Below are 26,780 nucleotides of genomic sequence, written 5' to 3' on the forward strand. Positions count from 1 at the left end.
TTTGAGTGTACCTCATCATTGAATACCTAGGTCGCTGTAATAAATGTGTTAAATGTGTACAAATCATTGTATAATGCATACTATAAAAAAGTTACTTTTCGTCAAGAATATTGCATAAATAATAAAATAGTAATTATAATATTATACACCTACCTATTACTATTTAAACAATAACTTTATTAATATACCTAATATTACTGTTATTAATATATTAATTTAAATTATATAAGTCAGTATCGTAAATAACGTAGAACGATGTTAATAGATTCGTGTTATAAATAATTAGAAATTAGTCTAAATATATTCAAATTGCATCGCGTAGATAAAATAGTGATAAATGAAGTGACGAAAAATATCAAGTTTTAACGATTAATATTTGTTGAATTACAATATAATAACTAAAATTGTTATTTTTCATTGAAATATCTAGTTTCGTTCAAATTAGAATTTTTTTGACTTATAAAAATATTGTCCCCATGTACTTTAAATATTTTTAAAGTAGTTTAAATATAATTTAATAGGAATCTGGGATTTCATTCTCAAGCTTTTTACTGAAGCATCCAACTAGACATATATAATATATTATTAACTATTCCATTTCTTATAGACTAATAACTACAGATCTGAGATCAGTATCGTATTATTGTATGTTCTAGTCCTTACTTTTGGTTGATCAGACTTATATTAAATAAAATAGATTATCTATAATTATCTGGTTTATTTGCTTCCAACAATGTTCTAGCAGTAAATTAATAATTATAGCCTATAGGTGACCGTTTATCAAGAGAGATTAGAAATTGCAGTATCTAATCTTTAGAATAATATGTAGATTCAGAGGAGTCATGTGGGGGAAGGGGGTCGTGAATCCCTTCCCCCAAATATCAAGATTAAATCCTTAAAAATATAAAATATATAAATAAATATATAATATTTAATAATAAATTTTTCAGAGGTGCTGTTATTATTTAATTTGAGTGTCTTTTTACCAAAAACTGTGTACTTAGAAGTTTATTTGGTAGTCGTACGGGAAGTTGTTAAAAATTACAATTAACTTCTACATAGGCCTTATTTATTTACGGTTATGTCGGAATTTCAGTTTTGGATTATAAAATGTAAACGAGAAGTAGAAATTGGTAATGAAGTACCCGAGTTCCTATCATAGGTAATAGAACGCTGTGATACAGATTAATGCTCAATTTTTCTCTTACAAATACTCGCTACACTTCCTGCAAGTGTAGCTTTAGTGGAATCATTCTCTACTATCAAGTGCCTTATGATGTGGCTTAGTTCAAACAAAGGAAAGGAACGCCTCACTAATATCGCTTTGCTTAATATTCATAAAAATATTGTCGTATATGTTGATTTTATTTTCAGATTTAGAAAACAAAACAATGGAATTTAAACTTTGTCATTTAATTTAAAAATATCAATAACTTATAAAGTTCTAATTATAATTGACAATTAATTTTCATAACTTCTTAATTGTGTTTTATCTTTTAGTGCTTTCGAAAATATAACCCCCCCAATTTTAGTTTTAGATTCACCTCTGTTTAGAAAGCATTATCATAATTAACAGAAACGAGAAACATTATTTTAGGTAGGTATCTAAGTTACTTACCTCAAATCAGACATCATTATAAACAGACGAAACAATTGTAATTAACTCTCGCCAAAATTGTTGTTTAATTTTAATACATAATGTTTTATGATGCACTATTACTATATATATTTTTTTGAAATTATGTATGTATTGCTTAATAGTTAATATAGGTACCGCAGTACCTGTATAATAAAATTATTGTTTAATACTACGATATTATTTATGTGGTGAAAAAAGATGATTTTTATTAGGTATAACAAATTGTCAGAACATATTTATGAGTAAACACGGTTGACAAAATACGATGAACATAAAATGATAAGAAATAAAGTTTAAATACTTAAAGCTATGTGTATAAATAAATTATATAAAAATAAAATTTTGATATTGTCTTTGTTGATAGGACAGGTGTCTACAAAACGTATTAACTAATTGACGGCAAGAGATCCAAAGAACTATATGAGTAGAGTGGTTTTTTATAACCAAATATTGCATCAAATATTGATTTTCCGATCATTGCCAAACCGGCTATCATCATGAGGATGCTCCCGATCGATTGCGTGTACGGCAAAACGATAACAGTAAAATACATCAGAGTAGTAATGTACCAAGGTAAACCCACTTGATTCTGAAAAATAATAATTTTTATTTTTATGAATTTTATACATTTATATTATTATAATAATAAATTGATAACATTTTTATAAACATTTCTTATTACTATTTACTGTACATCTAATAGTGAATAGGTACTAATTAAAATGTTTTTCGAGTTATTGAGGTTCGACTGTACATTTATGTGTTATTTTAAAGCACACAACTTATGCTACTGTTAAATAATTATTAATTACATTAGATTACTTACATATTCAGCCCAAAACATTGGTATTGTCATATTGCTGAATTTATCGATGTTTGAAAATCCACTAGTGGGATGCATGACTAGATTACTTTGGCTACGAGCTCTACTTTCGACTGGAACTCCTGTTAACTATTTTAGATTTTAAATTTATTTTGTATTTAGATCTAAGTCATGATATAAATACAAAAAAAAATTATTAAGTCTAAATGTTAGATACATACTGGTTCGACAATTAAATACGAGCCATGGTTTTCTTCATTAGGTTTTAGTCCCGTTATTGATTTCAGTAGTGCTTTATCACCATTGAGGAAATGAGGAAATGAAGCTGCAATAGGGAAATCTGCAAAATAAAATAACGATTCCATATTTTTTTAAACAAGTATTTGTGGTTTTTGAGTATAATTTAATCGTATTTTTAGTGATTTTATTGTAACTATATTTTATCATTTGGATAATATTAGTCTATATGTATAATTGTATTTTGATTTATAAAATTATTTGCAAAGTCAGTATTGTTTAATTTAAAGCTAGATGGAATTAGGTTTAATAAAAAATAATTCAAAATTCCTACAAACAGTTTAATTGATTTATAAACGTAACAATGTAAATAATATGCAATATGCATTCATATTTTTATGAACTTAGTAATATATTGTTTTCTGGAATATTATAAAATGAAACAATTAAATTAAAAATTTTAATTAAAGTACATCAATTTATTCTCACTATAGTTTCTATTACAAAAAAATAGCTTTAATTTCAATTTTTCCCTATGCTATCAATTTTATTTTTAATAAACATAATATACTTACTTAAATAGTATGTATATATTTTGATAGTTAAAATAACTGTGAACATTATACTGTTTATATTTAAATAACAAATGTGTTTGAAAAAGAGAAATTGATCAATGTATACAATATATATGGTATGATTATTTTAAAATTTACTCACCCTTTTGAAATCATGACGATATTACATAATGCAATGTAAATCAGCAATAATAATGCTTAGAAAAAGATAAATGTCAATTATTGTGACATATCGTTAAAATCATTTGTCAAATAAAAAATAATACCTAATTCGATACTATACCCTTGCAAATAACGTTACAGTGTCAAAGTTTATAATTTTTAATTTTACGTCTTTCAACTAAACACTATTATCCACGCTTATTGATTAATATATGTAATTAGTATGCAGTGTGCTAAAAATGAAAGCCAGTAAAATCGCATATACTATAGGTGCCTGTATAATGATATGATGAAAATCCGTAAGATGGAATATTTATACAAATTATAATTATTGTTTATTGTAATCAGTATCGCGTTTCATAATGTATACTAGTTAAAATATACTCTTAATATTCAAATTTAAATTAATATATAACTATTTTTTTCTCTGTTGATATGACAACATATAATAATCAAAAATGTATTGTTAAGGCTTGCATGACGTTATGATTCATTTAATGAGAAGTTTTATGTCGAAATTAAACCATGAATAATATTTTGAAGTCCCGGATGGGTGAATTCATTCACTATTTCACTCTAGGGAATGGGCTTATAGTTGTAACTTACTTATTCAGATCTAAAACAAGCTGCGTTGTGAAAATATGGCTTATAAACATGACTACCAACAAATGATTTGATAAATATTTTGTACATTTAATGTTAAATTGAATATGAGAAGATAATACGATTATTTTTTGTTTAATTTTTATATAATTTTTTTAAATTTAAATTTCATACCATAATAACACGGTGATACGTCTGAGAGCCCAGAAAGAAGAGGAGTTGATTTTGGATTATGAAAACAGTCTTCTAGGCTTGGATCGGTTTGTGGATGAGAAAAGACATTATTTGGGAGAATAAACTTGTACATCGTCATGCCCGATTTGGCCACCTCATCTAAAAAAAAGTATTAATATTAAAACTATTGATTAAAAGTAAATGTATTCAAATTTTCAGCACGTACTCTTATATTTTAACGGTGTCACTCGACACATGGTTTTTCTCAAGTACTTCAATGTGTCATTTTTTGATACAAACTGATGGTACGTAACGCCTTCAGAAGAACCCTGTACACTATCACACTTTGGATCCTCCCAAATTCCAAGGTTGGATTTACCATGGTACTTATCTACTGTGAAAAACCTTCGCCCGTTTTCCGGACCCATGAAGACGGTAACTTCATCCGTAAATTTGTTATAAATCTAAAAACATTTAAGATTAGGTTTAGAAGTTTAGTTTCTGACACCCTAACAACTAACTTATTATACAAAGATTATACTAAAATTAAAAATAAGAATAAGTATCTACTGGCTATTATAAAAAAATTTTAAACGTTTGAACACATATATTTTACGCTTTTATTGTAATTATTATTCATGTACTACGAATTTAATTATCAAACATACATTAGGGTATATCATTCTATTATATAATATACATATTATCATCTATTGAATGCATTATTTATTTTTGTTTTTTGAAAATATTAATAAAACATGTTGATGTATTAATTACCTGGTATAATATACCCATATTCTCTTCAGGAACTAAACCAGGCATCATGGTTTTTGCTTTTTGGACTAACGGATCAGTTAAATTCCATAAACAATCATTAATAGATGTCTTGATAAACATTTTGGTATCCATCATGTCCATCATTAATTTGAAACCATACTTAGTAAAATAAGAAGCATCCCATAAATATGATGCCATCCCCTGTGTAAATAAAAAAAATTTAAAAAAATGAATATACGGTAATTATGTAGTAGTTAATAATATAGGTAAAATAAACATTATTTTTTTGTTTATTTAATAATTTAAATACAAAATTATATTATATTAAGTAATTGTAAATCAACTACCCTTATGAGTTATGATTGTTATGAGTAGGGCTCAGAAATTGATGCATTTTGCATTTATTTTTGGAACTTTTTAGACGATGCTCTCCTGGCCACAAATCTGTTTCATTAGCATGTGAATCTGAATAACTAATTATTATTTTGCATTTTTTTGCATTTATTGTAGTTTATTGCTTTTTAAGTCATTTTCCCACATTTTTAGTTATTTTTAACTGATTTCACACTAGTTTACTTCTTATCGTTTCTTGTCGACCATTGTGCCGATAACTTAAAACTTGGAAATGACGACAAACAAATATTTGTAATTTTTTTATTTCCTTATTTAAGGACATTTTTATCATTTTTATGTAGTTTATGCTTTTCTTTTAGGTCATTTTTTATTATTTTTTAGATCATCAACTTCCGAGCGCTAGTTATGAGTTATAAATATTATTCACTTTATCATGTTAAAATTTTTTTTGAATACTTAGTTTTTAAAAGTATTAAATAACCAATGAAATATTATAAGGAAATTATTTATTGAATAATTATTTCATACCTATTTTTCAAAAACGATAAATGTTATTAAAATATTATATTTATTATACAGTTACAATTTTCAGATAACAATATAGAAACAGTTATGTTTGTCTGAAAAATAATTAAAATTATGTAACACATGTATTTAATGTTAAATGACTAATCGTATTAAATTAGATTAAGTAGGTACCTAACACAAAAAAATTTTCTGTGTGTATATATTTATAATCTTAAAAAAAAAATACAAATCATTTAAACTTTGTTTATAAAATCCATTATTCATATTAATTAAAAAAAAATGTATAGATAAAATCATCGTTGTAATACTAATATGAACATTGCATTTTAGAATAAATCAAAATGTGCTAAGATTTTTCTCTAAAATTAAAATTATGACTCATTAAGGTTTTCTACAGAAAAATATTATTGGCTCGAAGATCCAAGGTTCTAGTAATTTCGAAATAGAATACTAAGTTAAAAATTATCTATAATATAATTTTTCAAATCACTGATGTTTTACATCTAATACTACTCGTATTATTGATTATTAAAATATTTAATATTTTTGAGGAAAAAAATGTTTTTACACTAAAAAAATTTAGAAAGAAATTAAATTACGAAAAAAAAGTATTTATTACTATTATTTTATTTTTATTTTTAAATTAATTAATTAATTTGAAATATATTGTAAAAACACGAACATATTATCATTGACTATACATAGTACTATATAATATAATCAATGATATTATGTTAAAATAATTAAATTAATTAAAAATATTAAAAAAATAATAATAAATTTTTATATTGAAATAGGTACAATAACTAAGCATTTTTAAAAATATAGAAGAAAAAAATATGAGTATTAAATTTTATTTATTATCAATTATCAAAAATAAATCTATTTTATCTATATTTTAATGTAGGCCACCCATAGGTACATTAATAGGAAACTGATACTCTTGTAATAGTATTCAATTTTAAATTGTAAGTCTGTAACCTCTAAACAGACAATAATAATAATAATAATAATAATATAGTATTTATATTAAACCTCGTAACTGATGATTTAATTTGATTCATTTTGTGTAACATATTATTACAATCATTATTTCGAATTAACATAAATTGTGATATTATTTAATAATTAATTTAAAAGAATTTTTTTTGTATTTGTTCTGAAAACAGCGTTGAATGATGGTTAATGATTATAGAAAGCTTCGCAGTTTATAACCTATGTAATTATAATTGACTGTAATATTCGATGTGAACAACTATGTTTACCGCTATTACAATAATATTAATACTCTACACATAATCAGTTTTTCATATTTTCATTACGTACCAACGCGGCAAAGTTGGGTAGTATTAAATTAGCGTCCAAGCTGATATTTGTCATTTCTGGCAAGAACACGGCCGTTCTCGTGGCCACATAAGTCATTGTACCGTTGTCGTTGAATCTAACATCGCTGTGTCGTAATAATTCTCTGGAAGCAAATCACATAAAAAAATATCCTGTAAACGTCAGTGTATAAATAATGAATTAGCAACAAATCATTTTTAGATAGGAATATTCATTTAACGGTTACACGTAGGTACACGTTATAAGCACACGCAAGATTATATAATAGTGTTAACACTTATCGGAAATCAAAATATTTCACTTCGACACTTATCTAACTAACGCATCGACAATTTAAACAATTGTTATTATTGTAAAGATAGATGATTATATTGTTCGTAATTATATGAAATTGCGTACACAGGACTTGGCCGTTGACGTTTAAAAAATTAAATAAATAACTGCGAAGTAATTTATTTCGAAAAGAATGGTTTAAATTAATTAAATATTTGTTGTATCCCATGTATATTATTATTTATTAGTGTAACTAAAAAAATAGTTTATAAATCTGTTACTATAACTAACATTATATCGTACGTATATATTTTTTATACCCTAGCATATGAAAATACACATATAACCTTATACTACGCAAAGTTGTATTCTTCATTTTAAAATATACTAGTAGTCGTAAATATACGACTATACGAGTGTGTTCTATTTTTTATTTTATACTGTACAAATGTGTATGTGTGTTACCGGAAATGTTAATTATTAGAAAATGATAAAAATTCATAATAAAGGAAGAAAACTACCTATGTCATTTCCTAACTGATTGGTGATAGTGTGATGTAATCACTGTAAAACAAAACAGTAAAAAGCGTTTAACTGTGTGTGTTTTATTTTGCACAGCGGAAGTATTTAGTGTAGGTATAGATATGACAGAATAAATAATTATTTATACATATACAACTACTGTTTACTTATAGATCTCGATAAATATAAAATTGATAATAAATATAAATAAAACCTAAAAATATCTCAACTACGTCCTAATAATAGTAGTATATTGTTTAAAAACTGTTTTATAGTTAAAAAAAATTCGTTATGTCAAATGTAGATACAGGTATTGTTATTTGTTTGTCTATACATGGATGGGTATATATTTTTAACATTGTTCAAGGGCTTCAAGACTATAAATAAAAAATAAAACTGTTCAAAAGAAATATTGAGTTTACGTTCAACATTTTATTTGTTTTCAAACCCATGATGAATATAAATATTAATGCATATATATACAATATACTCGTAGATTATATAGGTAAATATATTCATTATATTTATTGTGTACTAAATACGTTCAATGACAGTATGTAGGTACAATTACCTACCTAATACTGCCAATAAACATACCTGTATAGCTGCACCAATATATTATGTCTATTTGACTTTGAATTTTACCACTGCATTGTTTTCGTAGGTGAAACGTTACGACTCAAGCGTTCGTATAGTCTTAACTTTTGTTTTACTATCAATTGTTATTTGTTTTATAAATTGTCGGTACATACTATGTATCATTAATTCTGATATTCTAACTACTCATCTATTGCATATTGATGTTACAATGTGTAGGTAAATTATTAATTCCATATTGTTAAAATGCTATTAGACAGCTAGACAAACAAATCTATTAGATGCCCGAAAGATATGTAAGTTAATTAATTTGTTAAGTGGTCACTGGTCAGTGCACTACACCACAATGGTTTGCAGTCGTAAAATTAATTCTTTATTACTAGTATAACAGCATGATTTATTGATTAACAATTATTTTAATCGTCTGATTGTCTGTTTGTTATTTTTGAGAATCAATTAAAATAATAAGAAATACATATTGAAGTCTAAGAAACAATAAATATAGGTATTAATTTATTTGACGATGCGTAATTCAACTATAATATCGTAAGACCACACTTATTAATGACAAGATTTTTAAATGTTATCACAATATCATACTTATTCAATTTTCTTTGATTGGTTTCATTTAAATGATTCAATTTTAAATATAAGCCGAGAATCGTTAAGTTTTTATTTGGCGTCATACATATTATAAGACGTATCAATACGATATTATTGAAACAATCATTGCTTTTTTTGAAAATTACAAATTAATTTTTTTCTTGATTTAAAAACAAATTTATAATATAATATATATAAATGTTATATTTGTTACTAATCGTTAAATTGAATAATTTTCCTATAGATATTATTGCTTACCTGAATACTATCGGGCCGATTTCGTTTAGCTCCAGTTTACTATCGATTCCGTTTTCAAATCGTTCACTGTTTGTTACATTAAATAGGTACACTCTAAGCAAAACTTCATCAGGAGGATTCTTCCACCATTCATATGCTGGCAGACCACGAACCATTTTCAGTCTCTAAGAAATCAAAAATACAAAATAAAATACAATAGACTATTGACTGTATACTAACAGTAAAAATATTAATAATATATCAATATTATGATAAAAAAAATAGTGAACCTAAATAAAAGCACAAATTAAAACTAAACTGTGAAAACAATAGTTTCTTTGTAGCTACCATTAATATGTTAAGTACAAGAGTTATCACTTATCGTATTATGCTCTTTTTTTCAAAATAAATTATCACAATATATAATTGAAAACATTTATCTTATAGTTAAGTAACGATCATTAAATCGTTATAAAAATTATTGTGGTTTAAAGAAATATGTAGGTCTTGCAGGAGAGATTCATATAATTATATAAATATCAAAACTTTTTTTATAATAGAGCAGAGGAATCTTAAAACTTCTAGAATCATTGACCTAATTGCTAATTAGGACACCAACTCATTTTTTGACACCATTTAATCCATTATTTCTAATAATTCACTCAACAAACTCTAGTAAATATATACTTATTTAAAGATTTCTTTCAATACATAAGTTACTGTTATCAAGGATTACTTTAAATAATTATAAAAAGAAAAAAATGTTGGTTTTTTCATTTTTGTACATATATTATGTATTTTTCCATATGTTTGAAAAGTTTTAGTATATTGAAGAATATTTAATAGTTTCACAGTAAAATTCATGAAAGTGCGTTTATTCTAGCTGCAATGATAATTATTAATTTAATACCTATAATATAATAATTGCTTAACTGATATTAATTATAATTAAAACAATTTAAATTTTTATTGTTTTCGAATCTAACAAGTAGGTAAGTACTCTTAGTATGCAGTGTAACACTATAAATAGGTAGTCTTAAAAATGTATTTAATTTTACATAGTTTATAGTTTATAGTTACTAAATTACTATACATATTATTTAATACTGATCGCTATATTTTGATTTGAAAATTATCTATGGATACATGTAAGTACAACTATAATCATACTAATTTCAGTTATTTATGGCGTATAAAAGACGAATTTTTACCATACAGTTATAGCAATTATTTTGTAAATAATTTAATGTGTTTTTTGTAAAGATTACTACTAACATTTTTAATTATTTAAAGTAGTAAATTAAATTTAAAAAAAAATAAAAAAATAATTATAATAATTTAACATTTTGTTTTTTGATCTAATGACTTAGGGTAGCACGAGATAGAATCGATTTTAGAATAAACTTTAAAATATGATTTTTGCATAAATGTCCTTTTAAAATGTCAATTCTAGCTACCTAATATTTTTTATTCCTACAGGATAAACTGATGAATGAATGGAATTATTTGTACGAGTGAATTACGAGTAGTTATTATAGTGAAGTTTAACACAAAATGTATTTTAATGTAGTTTGGCAAGTTCGTTGACTTTCAGTATGCGTATTATAGACCGTAATATGCGGTATAATAATATATTGTTATTATAAAGTACGGACCTAAAACTGCGGAAAATTATTTATGCAACACAAAAAAAAAAATGTTGTTTAGTTTAATTTAATATAATATATTACGTGATAAATAACAACACGATGAACAAATGATTGTTGTACGTTGTTAACTGCGTGAATTTATATTTCGTATTGTCTTATAATAAATATATATTAAGACGTCCATTTTATCATTGACTATAATGGTTTATTGACAGACGTAAGACGTATAGTAAAACATATTATATACATATTATATAGGTAATATGTTTATTTTTTACACCAATAATATTCAAAAACAATAAAAAAAAAAATCATATCAAATCAAATTTAACAAGACACATATAGGTACTATATATGCACCTCGCTAAACGAACTAAACGTGACCATGTCTGTACGTATAATATGATTATCATTATAATAAGTTGCACAATAGTATAGGTAATACATGGGACATAGGTATATATAATATTATAACGGCTGAATAGTATTATTCCAGTTTAGTCGATCCAATATAGCTGGAGTTAGAGTCGTAGTAGTCGTATAAGTAGTATATACAATATAGAGTAGTAAAAGGTAATATAGTATTGGTGGTGGTATAGTAGTATTTTAATAGTAATACTGAATTAACAAGACACCGGTGGGCAATACAGGTTTTCTTTAGATGAAAAATATATGCATATTATATGTATAGATATTCGTATATAATAGAAAAGAAAAATATTCGGTTACTTTGATGTATTCAAGACATCTTCGATGGACTATCAGTGGGCTGTTAACATGTCTTAAGCTTTATCGACTGTCGTAACTTTATATAAATGAATATTTTATTACGGTGTGATTCACACAGGACGTGCATCGCGTTGTAGTGCATGCAATTTATTTTGAACACGCCACGCTGTCTGCTGCATCAAGTGGACACCAGCTGAGTCGGATTTTCGTATAGAACGACTATAATATACTATATAGCGATCGGGTTTATATATACATACACACACACACACACACACACACAAGACACAAATGTATATATAGTAAATAATATAAACATCAAACTGATTAAGATCCTACACGTCTCTAATCTCATATATATGGGCGTACTCTTCGAATATTAAATTAATGCGTGTCCATTAAAATAGTGAAAATGGTTGTCCGAAGATCGTATAACAAGAAAATATTGTAAATTGTGGTGTTCCTAAAAAAAGCACGCTACTTAATTAATGCATGGTACGCCAAAACCTCAGATATAAATATACGATCCGCGGAAGAAATACTAGCGGAGCACATAATTAATAAGTGAGAGATATTATTTTAATTTATTATGTAAAAATTACTAGAAATTTTATTTTCTTAACTATGAATTTGTATTTTTTTTTAGACAATTTTTTGTTTTGGTAAGCTTCGATCTCATTGTTTTTAATCCTATAATTATATTTTATAGTCAGTGACTGGAAAGTTATAAAATACCTTATCAAATTTTTAATATTACGTTTTAGGTTTCAGTTAATTTGTGTTTTCCATAAAATAAAAAAATATTCCACTAAATGGCTCACCTATAATATTTATAAACATAAATCATAAATTTTCTTTAAAATGTATTTTTTAAATATCTGAAATCCATAATTGTATTAGTTATTATAGCTTCTCTGCAGTGCTAAAAATGTTATTTAAGTAATGACATCTAAAATTCTTTAAATTTAACTAAGTTTGAGGATTTAAAATTTTTATGATAATTATATATGTGTTGCTGTATTGTTGTAAAAGAAAATAGTCTCTTGAAACCTTGTTAGGTTGTATTGGTATATTTTTTAAAGTTTATTATTATTTCAACGACAGTTGTAGGTGCTCACTATAAATATCTATACACCATATATGACGAATTATAGCTTTTTCCATAAATGTCGTATTTGCATTTATGTAAATAAAAAAAATAATAATAATAACCTTCCAAAATAACCTGTAAATTAGTAATTTATTTTCTTTAAAATACAAACACGGTGTCGTTAAAAATTTTACATTTATCGAGACGTCGATAGTATTTAGTGCAAAAATCAATATTGTTCAACCAAATACTGTTTAAGTTAATATTTCACTTTTTTTCCGTAAGCAATATATTAATATTTTGGTATGGGATGTTTACAATTAGTGTCTACATTGTAAACATTGTTACATGACTATACAGGTAATATATGTATTTATCTACTATTCTAAAAGATTACAAAATAACTAATAAGTACTTACCTCATTCATTAATATGTTAAATGGTGTGTATACTATTGTTATACTGCCCACGAGGAATAATACTAATGCTGAGAATATGTAGAATGAGTTTCCTGAAAATAAAACAAATATTTTAATATTAGTAAAATGAAAACATGACGTGTTTCGTTTAAACTACAATAAAAGTCATTGACATTTGTTTTAAGGTATGTGTGGTTGCATTTGAAAAAGAATTATGTGTATAACCAATAAATAATATTAACAATAATATTATTGTCTTCTCTAAGACTCTAACTAAAAAAGCTTGTATGATTTTCTTTGAAATGTAACAATAAGCAGATACTTCATGAAGTCAAATAAAAGTCACTATAATAGTCTTCAAATAATGAATATAAATAATTAAATGCAAATTGAACACATCGAGTAAATATAGCAAATAAATTAATTTTACCTATACATAATCATTATTATCTGGTTAACATTAATTCAATTAAATATATCTTAATACGACAAGAAATTATGTATATGTTTAGTTATTTAATTAATGATGAAAAATGTTGTTACATTGTGCATTTTCAAGAAATATATTCTATGTCTAAGTACTTGAATGATACGATTTTTAAAGTTTTGACTTCATAATTCTCTATTATGGTTACCTTTGAAGTTAATATATTTTATTGAACTTCACACGTGTAAGTTAAATGTTATACAAGTTACATATTTCTATATTAATTTTTAAAATTGAGAATTAAATAGAAATACATGATACGTTTTAAGTTTATATATAAAAATGAATATTTTAATATCATTTTTGATATTTATATAAAAAAAAACATATTCTATATAATATAAGCTAATTTTTATGCAATATTTCCTGAGCAATATTTATGTATATAGCTTTAAATTAAATATTTTACAGTTGAAGTATTCAAATTATAATACTTCGCATTTGGTCACTCGGAACTTTCAAGTTTAAATGGAATAAAAAAAATTGTATTATTGACAATTTCGAGTTGATTTTAATTATTTATTATTATAGATAGTTAAAAGGAACTTTTAACGAGAATCGTGTGGCACTTTTAAGTGTTTCTCAATTTTATATTTACGTAGATTATTTAAGCATTATCAAAACAACTTATTGTACCTTTTTATGTACCTACTCGTATAATATTCACAGGATTGACATAAGAGTTTCCATGCTAGTGGGCCTTCTTTCTCACGTTATTTATATTGTTGTTATATTTTGCTGTCAAATTTACATATTGTATATAAATATTCTTTTGTTTAAATAAAAATGTTTAAATATATTGACATTCAGTTGTAATTATTATTCAATAACAAAAAAAAAAAAAAAGAATTGCACGTATTCCGTGTTATCAAGATTTGATTTGCTGATACCTCGTCTTCAATAGATATACTATTATGTAACATTAATCATTACATTATGTAAATTATAACAAAGTAAATTAATATATGTGCATTAGAACAATTTTAATGAAACATGTTTGTAATTAATCTTTTGAAGTTATGCTATTTATCAATGAATGATGACATCTTCTATCAATTATATTACTTCGTCATGTTACAAAAATAAAGTTTTATGTTATCTTATTTATCTCAGTATTACGTACTTATTAATTTATAAACTATTATATTTATATGTAAATATTACGTAGGCAATTAAAAATCAAATCAAATCATAGTTTAAAATTACTTGAATTAACAATTTTTTTATTACATCACACACCTATACAAAAGTGTAAGTCAGTTAATATATTTATACACTTTTGTTTTTAGATTTATCGTATTATTTTGCTACTAAAACGAGTTTAATAATAATTTATTTCGTTAAATGTACAAGTAACATTATTTTATAAAACAAAATAATTTACATAATTACATACGATTATTGTACGTTTATTTAAATTTATTGTTTTTAAAATAAGTAGGTATAGGCATTCGGGTTTTTTTAATTTTAATTCACGATTTTTAAAGGTGATCTACTCTCTACGATCCTCCAAAATAAGATAATACAATTAATAATATTGTTATTACATTATAATAATATCTAAAATCAGATTTATCTTTAACTTGATCAAATAATACTATACTTTTCCAATCTCTAACTTGAAAATTCGAACTTTTTTTTATATTTTCATTTTTTTGTTAATATTTTTAAAAAGAATAATGTAAAATTCTAAATTTATGAATAAAATATGAACTATACTTATCTATACGAATCAATCAATGGAAAACGTTATTTATAATAAACGAGCTATTTCATGGCTTATTTCAATTTGTTTTTGTAGTTATTTTTAGTTTTTCTATTGCAGCATAATGCATAAATTCAGGCCATATTTTACTATAGATATTAGTTCTTAATATCTCCATATTTTCAATCGAAAACTCTTTAGTTTTATGAACGGCCAATTAATTTAGAATCAACTAAGTAAAAAAAATAAATAACAATTTCTATTTTTAGTAATTCATTACTATACGCCAGTGCCAAACAAATTATTCCGTATAAAAGTCAAACTAGGTTTATAAATTAATTTTCTAGTAGATTCACTTTTATTTTGCAATGATTACCTACAATTTTTCAAAAAACTACAGTTAAATATAAAAAAAAAATATTTTATCAACAGCACATAGCACAACATATTTCCTCAAAAAATCAAAAAATTAATGATTAATTTATAAAATAATATTTAACTATGACATATTAGGACATGATTATTTGATGGATAGAGGAGTCAAATTATTTTCCTAACGTGTTGTCGATAAATCTCAACAATTTTCTTGAATTATGCAATCAATTGGGTAGAATTAGTATGCTGCAATAAGACATTTTTCAATTTTGATTATTCTCAATACTAAAAGAAATGTTATTAACTTATAAAAGAATAACGATAGGTATTAAATTAGAAATATATATAATCTAGAAGGCAGACATTTTTTTGATTAAAATATTTGTATGTATAAAAACTTTTTACTTTAAGTGTATATTTTATACAAACGTGTAGGGGTAAAGAGGGATTTTTCGTACAGATTAATAAAAAAAAAAAAAATAAATAATAATATACGAGTGTTACAAGCCTCCAAAAATGTGGTTCTAGTTACACCTATACATCCTATACTTTTCAACAAAAACCTATATTAAAAACCAGAATTGATAATAAAAATAATCACGATACTTAAAGTAAAAATTTTCTAAGGCTTATAAAAAAATAAAAATAAATAATGTTAAGTTTCTTGTATCGGGAAAAAATGCATACCTTATGATAGGACGGCTAGTAAGATAGTAAACATATATATAATTATAGACGACTTTTAAATGGACAAATTACCTACCTATTATTTTGTAACATTGAATTTTTAATATAATAATTATTTTCACAAAAAAAAAAAAAAAATTCAAATCAATGAATTAGAATAGTTATTTTTTCAAAGAAGTCTTAATTTTTTCAGTATCTATGATATTAGATATTATGTGAGTATCCGCTGTCCGTCATTTCTACGATATTATTATAAACATTACAAACGCATAAAACGTACGTCTTAAAATGTATAATTAAAATGTGTAATGTGTATGAACCTATTATTATTATAACTTATATTATAGGCAATATTATAAAAAAAAAAATTATATCCAGCCTGCGATTTGCCCTTGGGCTAACATTTGCGTCGAAGTTTCTTAATTATTTTTCACAAGACGATTCCTATTTTAAAATTCCCTGCAATTGAGTTGGATAATGGGCGCTCCTACAAGGTATTACCTATTCATACGATACCTACATAGACCCGGGCTAATGGTTAACCTGTAGCCGATGGCCGCTATATACTAATGATTCATCAATTTAATGTCGACTATTATAATAACAATATTGAAATGGGTCGTCTATAAATTATAGATTTCACGAAAGTTATATAATCGTATACGAAAACGTTTTCAATTATTATACTGATGGCTTGGAATAATTTTATGATGTTTTGAACTTTTGAACTATTCACAATATAATATTATTGGATTATGGTGAAACCTAATAGTTTTGAATAAGTTACGAACAAAGACTATTCTTATAGAATGATACCTACACGGTTTAGAATAGATAAACGCAAACACGCTTAACTCAGTAATTAAAGGACACTGTACTACGTGTATTGTATATTATACTTAATATGTTTTTCTATGAATGTTATAATAAATAGTAATAATTAGTAAAAGCTGCACTTTTCGGTATCTGAAATTATTATTCTAAAATCCAAAAATATCTTTCTCCGGCTCCTTATAACTAGGTATTATTAACAGCTATCATTCGAATAATTTTCCATCAATAATAAAATGTCTTATATAACGACAAATATAATTTTAAATATTAATTCTAACTCGAATGGAAGCTTTGGTCTGCGGAGTCTTTCTATGCAATCATTAAGAGTGATGGAACATTACGATTGCACACTTTTCCCTTTTTTACTTGATAAAATCTTAATACGATTGCGTGGCAAATTACTTATGTATTCATACACAACATACTAAATATTAAAAATTATAATATTATATTCATATTAAAAAAAAAGTTTTGATGTATATTGTGAAACTAGGTTAAAATGTGTACAAGAATCCATGAAATTTAAATTTCGTAAAATTCTACATAAATGTTTGACTACATATCTAAACTGTGTACCGTGAGAAATAACAGTAAAATAGTAACGGACAGATGATTGATATATCACAATTTACAATTTTATTGTGATAATAAAAGTAATAATTATAATTGTATTAAGTTCTACTATAACTTTTTACAAAGCAAACATAATAGTATATTGTTTATATACCTATATTTATAAAAAAATATATTAACAATTTTTAATCAAGTCAATAATGGTCAATTATCAATTATCATAATATTATCTTATGAATATGACCAATTTTAAAATGTATACATTTTGCATTTAATATCATATTTATGAATTATGATAATATGTATAATTAGTATATGTACTATGTTGTTTATAAATCATTTGGTGTCTAATCGTGTTGTGATTATTATACGTTAATTTACGTCTAAACTGTTTTAAAAATAACATGAACAAACTGTATAAAATAAGTTTATAAAATATATACTAAATAACAATATTTTATCAGGTAACAAGGAATTGGTGCGTATTTAAGTTACAATTATTCACAAGTCAACAAAAGAAAAAGTGTACGACGTGTTGTACTTCAAAAAAAATGACACAAAAATGATGTGTTACTGATTGATAATATTTTTTATTTACTTATCATGTAAGTCGATTAGAGCACGAAATATGTAAGGTACATTATTTTAAATACCAATTGGTTATTTTCTAACAGACACATACCTAACAATTAACGCTTAAACAGGCTTTTATTATTTTTATGACAATAGTGTTTTTATATATTATACATAAAATATAATAAATTGAAATTTAGTTTTAGTTCTGTAAACTATGTCAAGTTTATAAACATATTCGATTATATCGAACTTCAAGTTACAGTGTCTTGTAATAATAATCTATTATAGGTAAGTAATGCTCGGGGTCAACGGCAGTGTTATGATGTAATAATTTCCAGTTGCTTAGTGAAATGGAAATTTAACGGAGTTTTATGAAAAAAAAATAGCATAATATGTTAAGTGCCCTTGACCAGTTGACCAACTTGATAGAGTATTCCAAAAAGAGATGAACAAAAAATACTAGTAATTGTATAAAATCGTTAAAATATTAGCTGCGTAGTGTTTGATTGTAGTGGAAGAGGGGGAGGGGGGTATACTGAATATTTTTTTCATTATTGACAATAATTTCTAATGAATCATGTAGATCATTAAACAGGTTCGTTCTTTTTGCAAATTATGGTTGAAAGTACCTTCTCATATGATTTAATTTAAGAATAAGTAATAAATATTAATTTAAATTAGTAAGTTGTATTATGTTATTAAATCAATTAATTAAATTAATAATTAATATATAATATCTTTATATCATCGCTTTAATTATTACTCATTATTATAATCATAGCGTTAATTTTATCTATTATCAGATAGTATTTTTTTTATTTAAAAATCGAATACACTTCCTACTGCTATTATTATGATACATATCTATAATAATAATACTATGAAAGATTTATACAGAAGTAATTATTTTTTGAAAAAAAAAATATTTGAACTGATAAATTATTTATAAACAAAAGTGATGAAAGTATTGTACCTTAAAATGAATGTAAAAAATTTTGAAATTTAGACAAAATATATTTAAAAGACTATTGACGTATTTAATTTCCAATTTAATTTCTAGACATTAACAGGTACCTAAAGTGTCCTGGTTAATAACTAGTTCCTGTTCCAAGGCGGTGTTAAAGGAAGTTTTTGTACGAGCCATTAATTAATCACACGTTTTGGCGTGGGTGTTATTGTTAAAATATTTTTTTAATCATTATTTCGTCGTTTGTAAAGTTAAAGGTCATTCATTCTCACCTTCAATCGTAATGATCACAAGTTTAATAACATGCTATTACTGTGTTATTAATAAACACAATTTCGAATAGATACGATAGGGATATCTCACGTAAGCACGATTTTTGAACCAAAATACGAGAGGAAATTTTAGGAACATCATATTAAATTGTTGTTTATTTATTTTATGCGTAGTTTTGACTGAAGATGTACCAGGATAATATTTTGTTTTTGTACATTCTGTGATTTTAATGAGTTGATAAATAATAAATAACAATTTAAATCGTTCCCACGCAAAATAAAAAATATACAAAAATTAATTGTTTCCTGAAAAGATATTGATTTTATTTACCTAAAAACTCGTACGTAAATATAATTTTTTAATAAATAACAGATGAATCATATTATAGTATTTGTTTTTTAAGAGATTCATATGTTTAGTGGATACAGATTTTCTTATGCGTACATTAATAATAAGTGTATGATTCAATGCCATAGCAAGCAAATTTGAGCGATTTTCCAAATATATATCTATTTCCAAATTATGTTTTGATCAGATAAATTAATTTGTCTGTAGAACTGAAATGTATACATGATAAATACTTACATCAATATTATACTATTATTTATTATGACGCAATTATGTATTAGGACTTTCCCTCGTATTAAATAGATAAGATAGCTATTGTGGTAAAGACTAAGATTGTATATGTTGTAATTTAGGTTCAAAATACTTTTGCAATTCTAAGTAATGCGTCAAATATAATTATCTTAATGATAATGTTGGCACTCCTAAATGATACAGCAAATATGATGTTTAATAACAATTGTGTTATCGATTCTTTCTTGATTAACTGTTTCAATATTTATAAGCCATATTATTATAATATTCTTACATGTCGATAAAACAAAGTTGAAACCATCTTAAAAAACATTACTCGCTTTAATAACTTTAGCTGTGAAGATAAAAAAAAATAACTACAATTTCAAAGTAACGCTCTTGAATTTGACATGCTCAGAATACCATCATAATACATGAATTGTATTATATTATAGGCATAAAGTCATCGTAAGCACGAATACTGCAGTGAAATGAGGTGCAGAATGTGGCACCCTCAATTGGTCACGTTTTATAATGGTTTTTTAAATCTCACCTGTGTTCTACCTATGTCATTATTCGAATTAATAAAAATATCTGGTTTCAACAATTATTTCTGAACCTTTTTACACACCACAAGATAGTCGTTACCAAAAATAAAATTATTACTCGAATGTTATAATAAAATACGAGTGGTATATAAAAAATGATGTGTATGTATGTAAACTAATACATAAAATTACACTTTGCGCATAATCGTTACTCATGCAGTAGTTAATAGAGACGCTAATTTATGAGTCCATAGTAAAATATAAACAATAATTACCCATAGTTTTAAAATTCGATGCGTTATGCATAGTAATTGAAGTTTCTAAAACGATTATATTATTATAAGTGTAAGTTATACGTGATAAATACTAGCTAAAAGGTTCTATTGTATTATAAAACATAACACTAAATAACTTAACTAATTTTTTAATACAATTTATTACTCATTTAAAATTAAATATTACATACAAATAATATACCTAACATTGTTTGTTAGTATAAACCGATAATCTACACATTTATAGCTGTATATACATACCTACATTATATACTTTACTAACGTGATTATGTGATTAAAAATCGTAGTTATTCTGAGTCATAAAAAACTTGATTATTATTTTATTATAGGCATAGGTAATTGAATCGTTAGAGATTATAACATCAGCAGGACTGGATTAAGGGTTTTGGCGTTTGGGGGCTATTATTTTCATTGAAACCTTTATATTTTCATATACCAATGTTAATTCGACTAGGAATTAACACAAGTAATATATTATCGCAAAAGTATGTCTATATTATGAAGACACATCACTTCATTTCTATTGTACGATTTGATATTGAAAATATATTTATTTATTTTTAAATTCCACTGAAAAAACTAGTGTTTTCATTTTAACATACCTCATATAGGAACTTCAATAGCACATCTAGCCCGTAGTGTTGATCTAAGCCTAAATATTAGCGTATCAGCGTATAAGTTCAATGAGTTGTCGAAATAAATCTTGAAATTTTTAGAAAGGTAGGTACCTACATTGTATCCTATAATTATTCATAGTATAATGGAGACTTGAATTCATCGTTGCACGATTTGTTGTGATCATTTTAAAACCGTGTTTCACTCGTCAACGTATTGTTATGATGAGTAATTTTTTTGTATTGCTTTTTTGCTCAAAGAAAAAATATTGCAGTCTTTGTTGTTTTTATAGTAACATTAACTACTCGCCGTCGTGAGTTCACCTGGATCTGATTGCCCTTAACCTATATGATCTAATAACGAAATAGCATACACGTTCTGCAGCAGTGCATAGACCCGAATCAAGGTGAATTACTTTTTCTCCCCGTATAAAACCAGTGGCACTTTCTTTGAATAAACGTTTAGCACAGAGTACAAATACACTTTTGATCGTAAAACACACACGCAATTGACTGTATTGCAATTGAATTATTATTGAAAAAATTGATTTAATAAAAATAAAATGAAACATTAAATTATGTAAAAATTATAAAAATCATCTTTATCTATTGTTTTTCGAGTATTTTTGAATCATCAAAAATTGCTGTATTTGCTGTCATCTGTATGTTTATTTATAATTTATAAAACATTTATAATCAATGGTTATTTTATATTTAATTATGTATTCAAATTTAAAATGTATACCTTGACCTAATAATGTAATATTTGTTTACGGTTTTTACCCCTAATATAATATAATAAATGATTTAAAATATACGTCTTTCTTCTACATTAATTATGATTTGGCTCGTAAATTGTTATAAACATAGATACTTAAGACAAACAAGGCGTGGGGACTAAATGACATTATTCTTCGAATTATTACATTTCATCATACGTATAGATACGGTAGATACCTATATAAAAGTTATAAACAAGCATATAACTTAAACATTTTATAAAAATAATGAAACGTGATTATTGCATTTTGGTTGAAATTAAAATTGTTAACTGCATAAAAAAAGTTCAATAAACATTTTTTTTAAAACTTAAGTTTTAAATAGTTGATTAAAATGAACTAAAAATTTTGAACTCATTCACTCAATTGTATTGAGTAAATATTCTTACGAATACGTAATTTTAAAAACTACACTTTAAAGTTAGGTATTAGGTACCTGCATTCATTTTATCGAAATAGTATGTTATAATGATTTGTTAGTAAATTTATGATCGAAAAAAATAATTACATACAAAGCACGTATTTGTAAAACCATTAAAAAAAAAAAAATTATAAAAATTTGAAAATAATATTAAGTTAAAATATAATTTACAACTAAAAATTACTCGTGTAAAACACAATAATAAAAAAAAAAAAAACGTGATCCTAATAAAAACGTATATTTACCATTATAGTATTGTACCTATTGAAACGCATCATGAATTTAAATAATAATTGAAATAATTCATAATAATTTTGGCATGTACAATTAATACAGTGCATGAATTATTTTATTTTAGTTGAACAAATAACGAGCGATATTGTTTTCAAAATATTTTTTAAATACGTAAAACATAATAGCTATATAACGTCATAGATCATATAGTTAGTATAACTATTATAACATTATTTTAATATTATGAAATATTTTGAAAAATAATGAGAAATGTTACTATTGGTTTTGATATTATTATATTTTACTAATATGCTCTATTTTATTAGTCCCAAAAACGAATGAGGAAACGTTTGAAAACAAATGTAATGAAAAAAAAAAACCGAAATACGATTTACAAAGCAACACCTTGCAAGGTTTGAACGGCACTGTTTTTTTACAACGATGCACATGCACAAAGAGTCAAGGCTAAACATACGAGTACACGTTGCAGCTCCTCTGCAGTATGTAGACGGTCGTATATAGGCGCGTTTATTATATTATAATAGAGTAGTACGAAACTTGAATAGTACCTATACGGCACGTCTACATCTACAGTCAGTTATGTTGGTTATTGGGATAACAAGTTCATAACTCGTTTATTAGCATATTTTTATTTGAAACATTTAAATGTCAAAAATCCGGCCTATACGATTGCCGGCAGAATAATGTGCACATTTTTATCTTCTAGATGGAAAGTTCGTTTTCAATTAAGAATTTGATAATATAGCCACTGGAGTCAGACGTTTCCGATTCCTCGAAAAAAATAAATAGATATTATTATAGTATACTTATATCTTAAATTTATGTGATGTTAGAACTGAAAAATTATTCCTGTAGAGAAAAAAAAACGACGTACTTGAATAGATAAGATATTTTCATATTTATAGTTTAGTATTATAGGTAGGTACCTATAAGAAAACAAACTATTGAAAATTTGATACATTTTTAAGATATAACGTAATATTATGTTATAACTTATAAATGTTGTAGAATAATTTATTTTGTCAATTATGGTGAAGTAATTTTTGATAAATTCGAAAAGTGCAAAAGGAAAAAACAATACATTTTTGCAATAATGACTTTGATTTACTGGAGACTTTTAGGTAATATAATGTTTTATACTGTATTTCACCTTAAATTGAAATTTTCAATTATTATTAAATACTAAAAGTGCTTAGTATAGAAGAATAATTGAAGCAAGTATATGAATGATGCAATATTTGGGATAACTACATAAATGTTTAGCGCTGAAGGCGGTATCACCAAAAATGTGATCGACGACTTCTCAAAGGTATAATTTAACGTCTGTTGCCAAATGTTTTTCAATTTACATAATTACTCATGATATACATAGGTACCTAATTATCTTATTTAGGATTAGGATTTAAAATGGAATTCTAGAGCCCTTTTGATTGCTATAACAACTTTGCATAACAAATTAAGCACCGTCTTGACGTAATTATTATTTACGTGTTGACCTTAGGCCTAAAAATAATCATTTCCGTATCCTAAAAGTGTGTTGGGAAATAAAACGCGTTCGGTTAGTAAAATGTAGAAAGGTTAACTAATGATTATAATAATATAATGCATTATTTATTTTTATTGCCCTATAATTCGTTAACTCCGGGTGGTCCAGGGAAATAGGATATAGCTAGGAATCCGTTTTCAAGATATATTTTAAATTTATGTATATTTGCTATTGCATCATCTATGCATTTATAAAATAGCAGGCCTAACCAGATTTCATTCATTCTTAAACTCTAGAAAATAAAGAGGTTAGGCTAAGATTAAAAAACTTGTTTAAACTTGACATTTGAAACTTTATGAAACGATAGAAGAAATATCTATAATACTTAATCAGTAGGTAAAAAATAAAATTATATACTGCGGCTTTAATAGAAATTAGAAATAGGACGAATTCTTAAATTGGTTTTTAAAATATTAGAGTTTTTGAAATGCGAGAAAAATGTTTAAGTAAATAATATATGTATGTATACTGTCTACCAGAATCTAATACGCCCATATTCCTATTATAGCTGTACACTGTTGTACGTGAATAATAATATAATTTAAATTATAATTAGGTACTTATAGTTTAATTTGTAAATTAGTGATACTGTGAGACTTTAGGTAGATATATTATTAAAATCGTTTAATGAACAAAAAATCTATAAGAAATATTTTGATTTATAGTGAATTATAATATTAAAACCTTCATAAAATAGATACCTATTTCTATTACTTGTTTTTATTTTTGAAAAAAAATTCTAATAAAATATAGATTTTTAAAACGTAGACACGTAAATGCAGTAGATAGATTATTTTTGTTTGACAACTAATAATTCTACATATGTATGCTTGTTCATTTTTTATGAATGGAATGTACACAGTCATAGTCAACAAAAGAAATAACCTCGCATAATAGAACATTATACACAACAAGAGTGTAGGGTAAACGATAAGCATTTCGGTTAAATTTTTACACTGAGTTATTTTAAATCGCATTGACCTTAGTTGAAAACGATTGACTTTGATCGGGTTCATTAAGCGTAAACATTAGTACAATACAACTCGTTGGTCAGCAAGATCAATTCATGAGACAATGTGTAATAAAAAAAGGTATGTATCATGACTGAAGTCATTTGTTTAGTATAAAAATTTATACACAGAGATTTATTATATTAGAAAAGTAAATAGGCTCATTCGTTATAATGGTCATCGAACTATAATAATATGTATTATATATTTAATATTTATATGTACGAGTATATATATGTACCCAATAAATAACATAGTAAAATAAAACCCCTTTGTTAATTTAACAAACTACTGATTTCATTTTCGAAAGATTTAACTACAATCATAATAATGTGCCGAGTAATGTGAATAATATTCTTATTGATTAAAATGTGTACATAATTATAATGTAATATTTAAATTTTTATTTACTGAATAGGTGGCTGTAATGTAAAACTTGTATAAGATTTTTGCAATTAGGGACATATAAGAACATTTTATATTTTAATATATATAATATTATATTGAATAATAGCTTAATAACCTAATGCTGCAAATTCAAAGAGTACTATTGCTGTATAAAAAAGGAATGCAATTTATCTGAATAAATAGGTAGGTACTATTAATTTGTGGAGTGTAAAACGATTGCATCCTATAGTAATTAGGACGATTGAGCCTATTTTATCTTTTTCCTTGTAAAAAACAAACCACGATTGTGCTCGAAGCTATAATATAGCCATCTATTTCTCCTCCTAACAATTTTCCAATAAACTATTTAAAAATACAGTCGGACTTAGTCAACATGAAGTTGAAAGTAAAACTTCGAGTTTATCTAAGCCTGTCAAATTGAGAAGAAAAATTGTTAAAAGGATAAAAAAAAAGTATATGTCAAATTTTTATAATTCCATGTATAAATATAGTAGGACTTGGTTAACTCGAAC

General features: G+C 24.9%; 1 protein-coding gene across 1 annotated transcript in view; it reads right to left on the bottom strand.

The window, feature by feature from the left end:
• Nucleotides 1-1,816: 1,816 nt before the first annotated feature.
• The window catches only part of LOC114132782 (scavenger receptor class B member 1-like), a 40,656-nt gene continuing 15,692 nt past the window's right edge, over nt 1,817-26,780 (bottom strand). Inside the window, exons 3-11 of the mRNA XM_027998354.2 lie at nt 13,336-13,427; nt 9,470-9,633; nt 7,199-7,340; nt 4,991-5,191; nt 4,440-4,677; nt 4,214-4,372; nt 2,684-2,802; nt 2,466-2,591; nt 1,817-2,228 (exon numbers count right to left, since the gene is read on the bottom strand). Of these exons, the coding sequence (XP_027854155.1) occupies nt 2,025-2,228; nt 2,466-2,591; nt 2,684-2,802; nt 4,214-4,372; nt 4,440-4,677; nt 4,991-5,191; nt 7,199-7,340; nt 9,470-9,633; nt 13,336-13,427 (1,445 nt within the window). The 3' untranslated portion in view covers nt 1,817-2,024. The remainder of the gene's footprint in view (nt 2,229-2,465; nt 2,592-2,683; nt 2,803-4,213; nt 4,373-4,439; nt 4,678-4,990; nt 5,192-7,198; nt 7,341-9,469; nt 9,634-13,335; nt 13,428-26,780) is intronic.

This window comes from Aphis gossypii, chromosome X (assembly GCF_020184175.1).
Source record: "Aphis gossypii isolate Hap1 chromosome X, ASM2018417v2, whole genome shotgun sequence".
NCBI classification, from domain to species: Eukaryota; Metazoa; Arthropoda; class Insecta; order Hemiptera; family Aphididae; genus Aphis; species Aphis gossypii.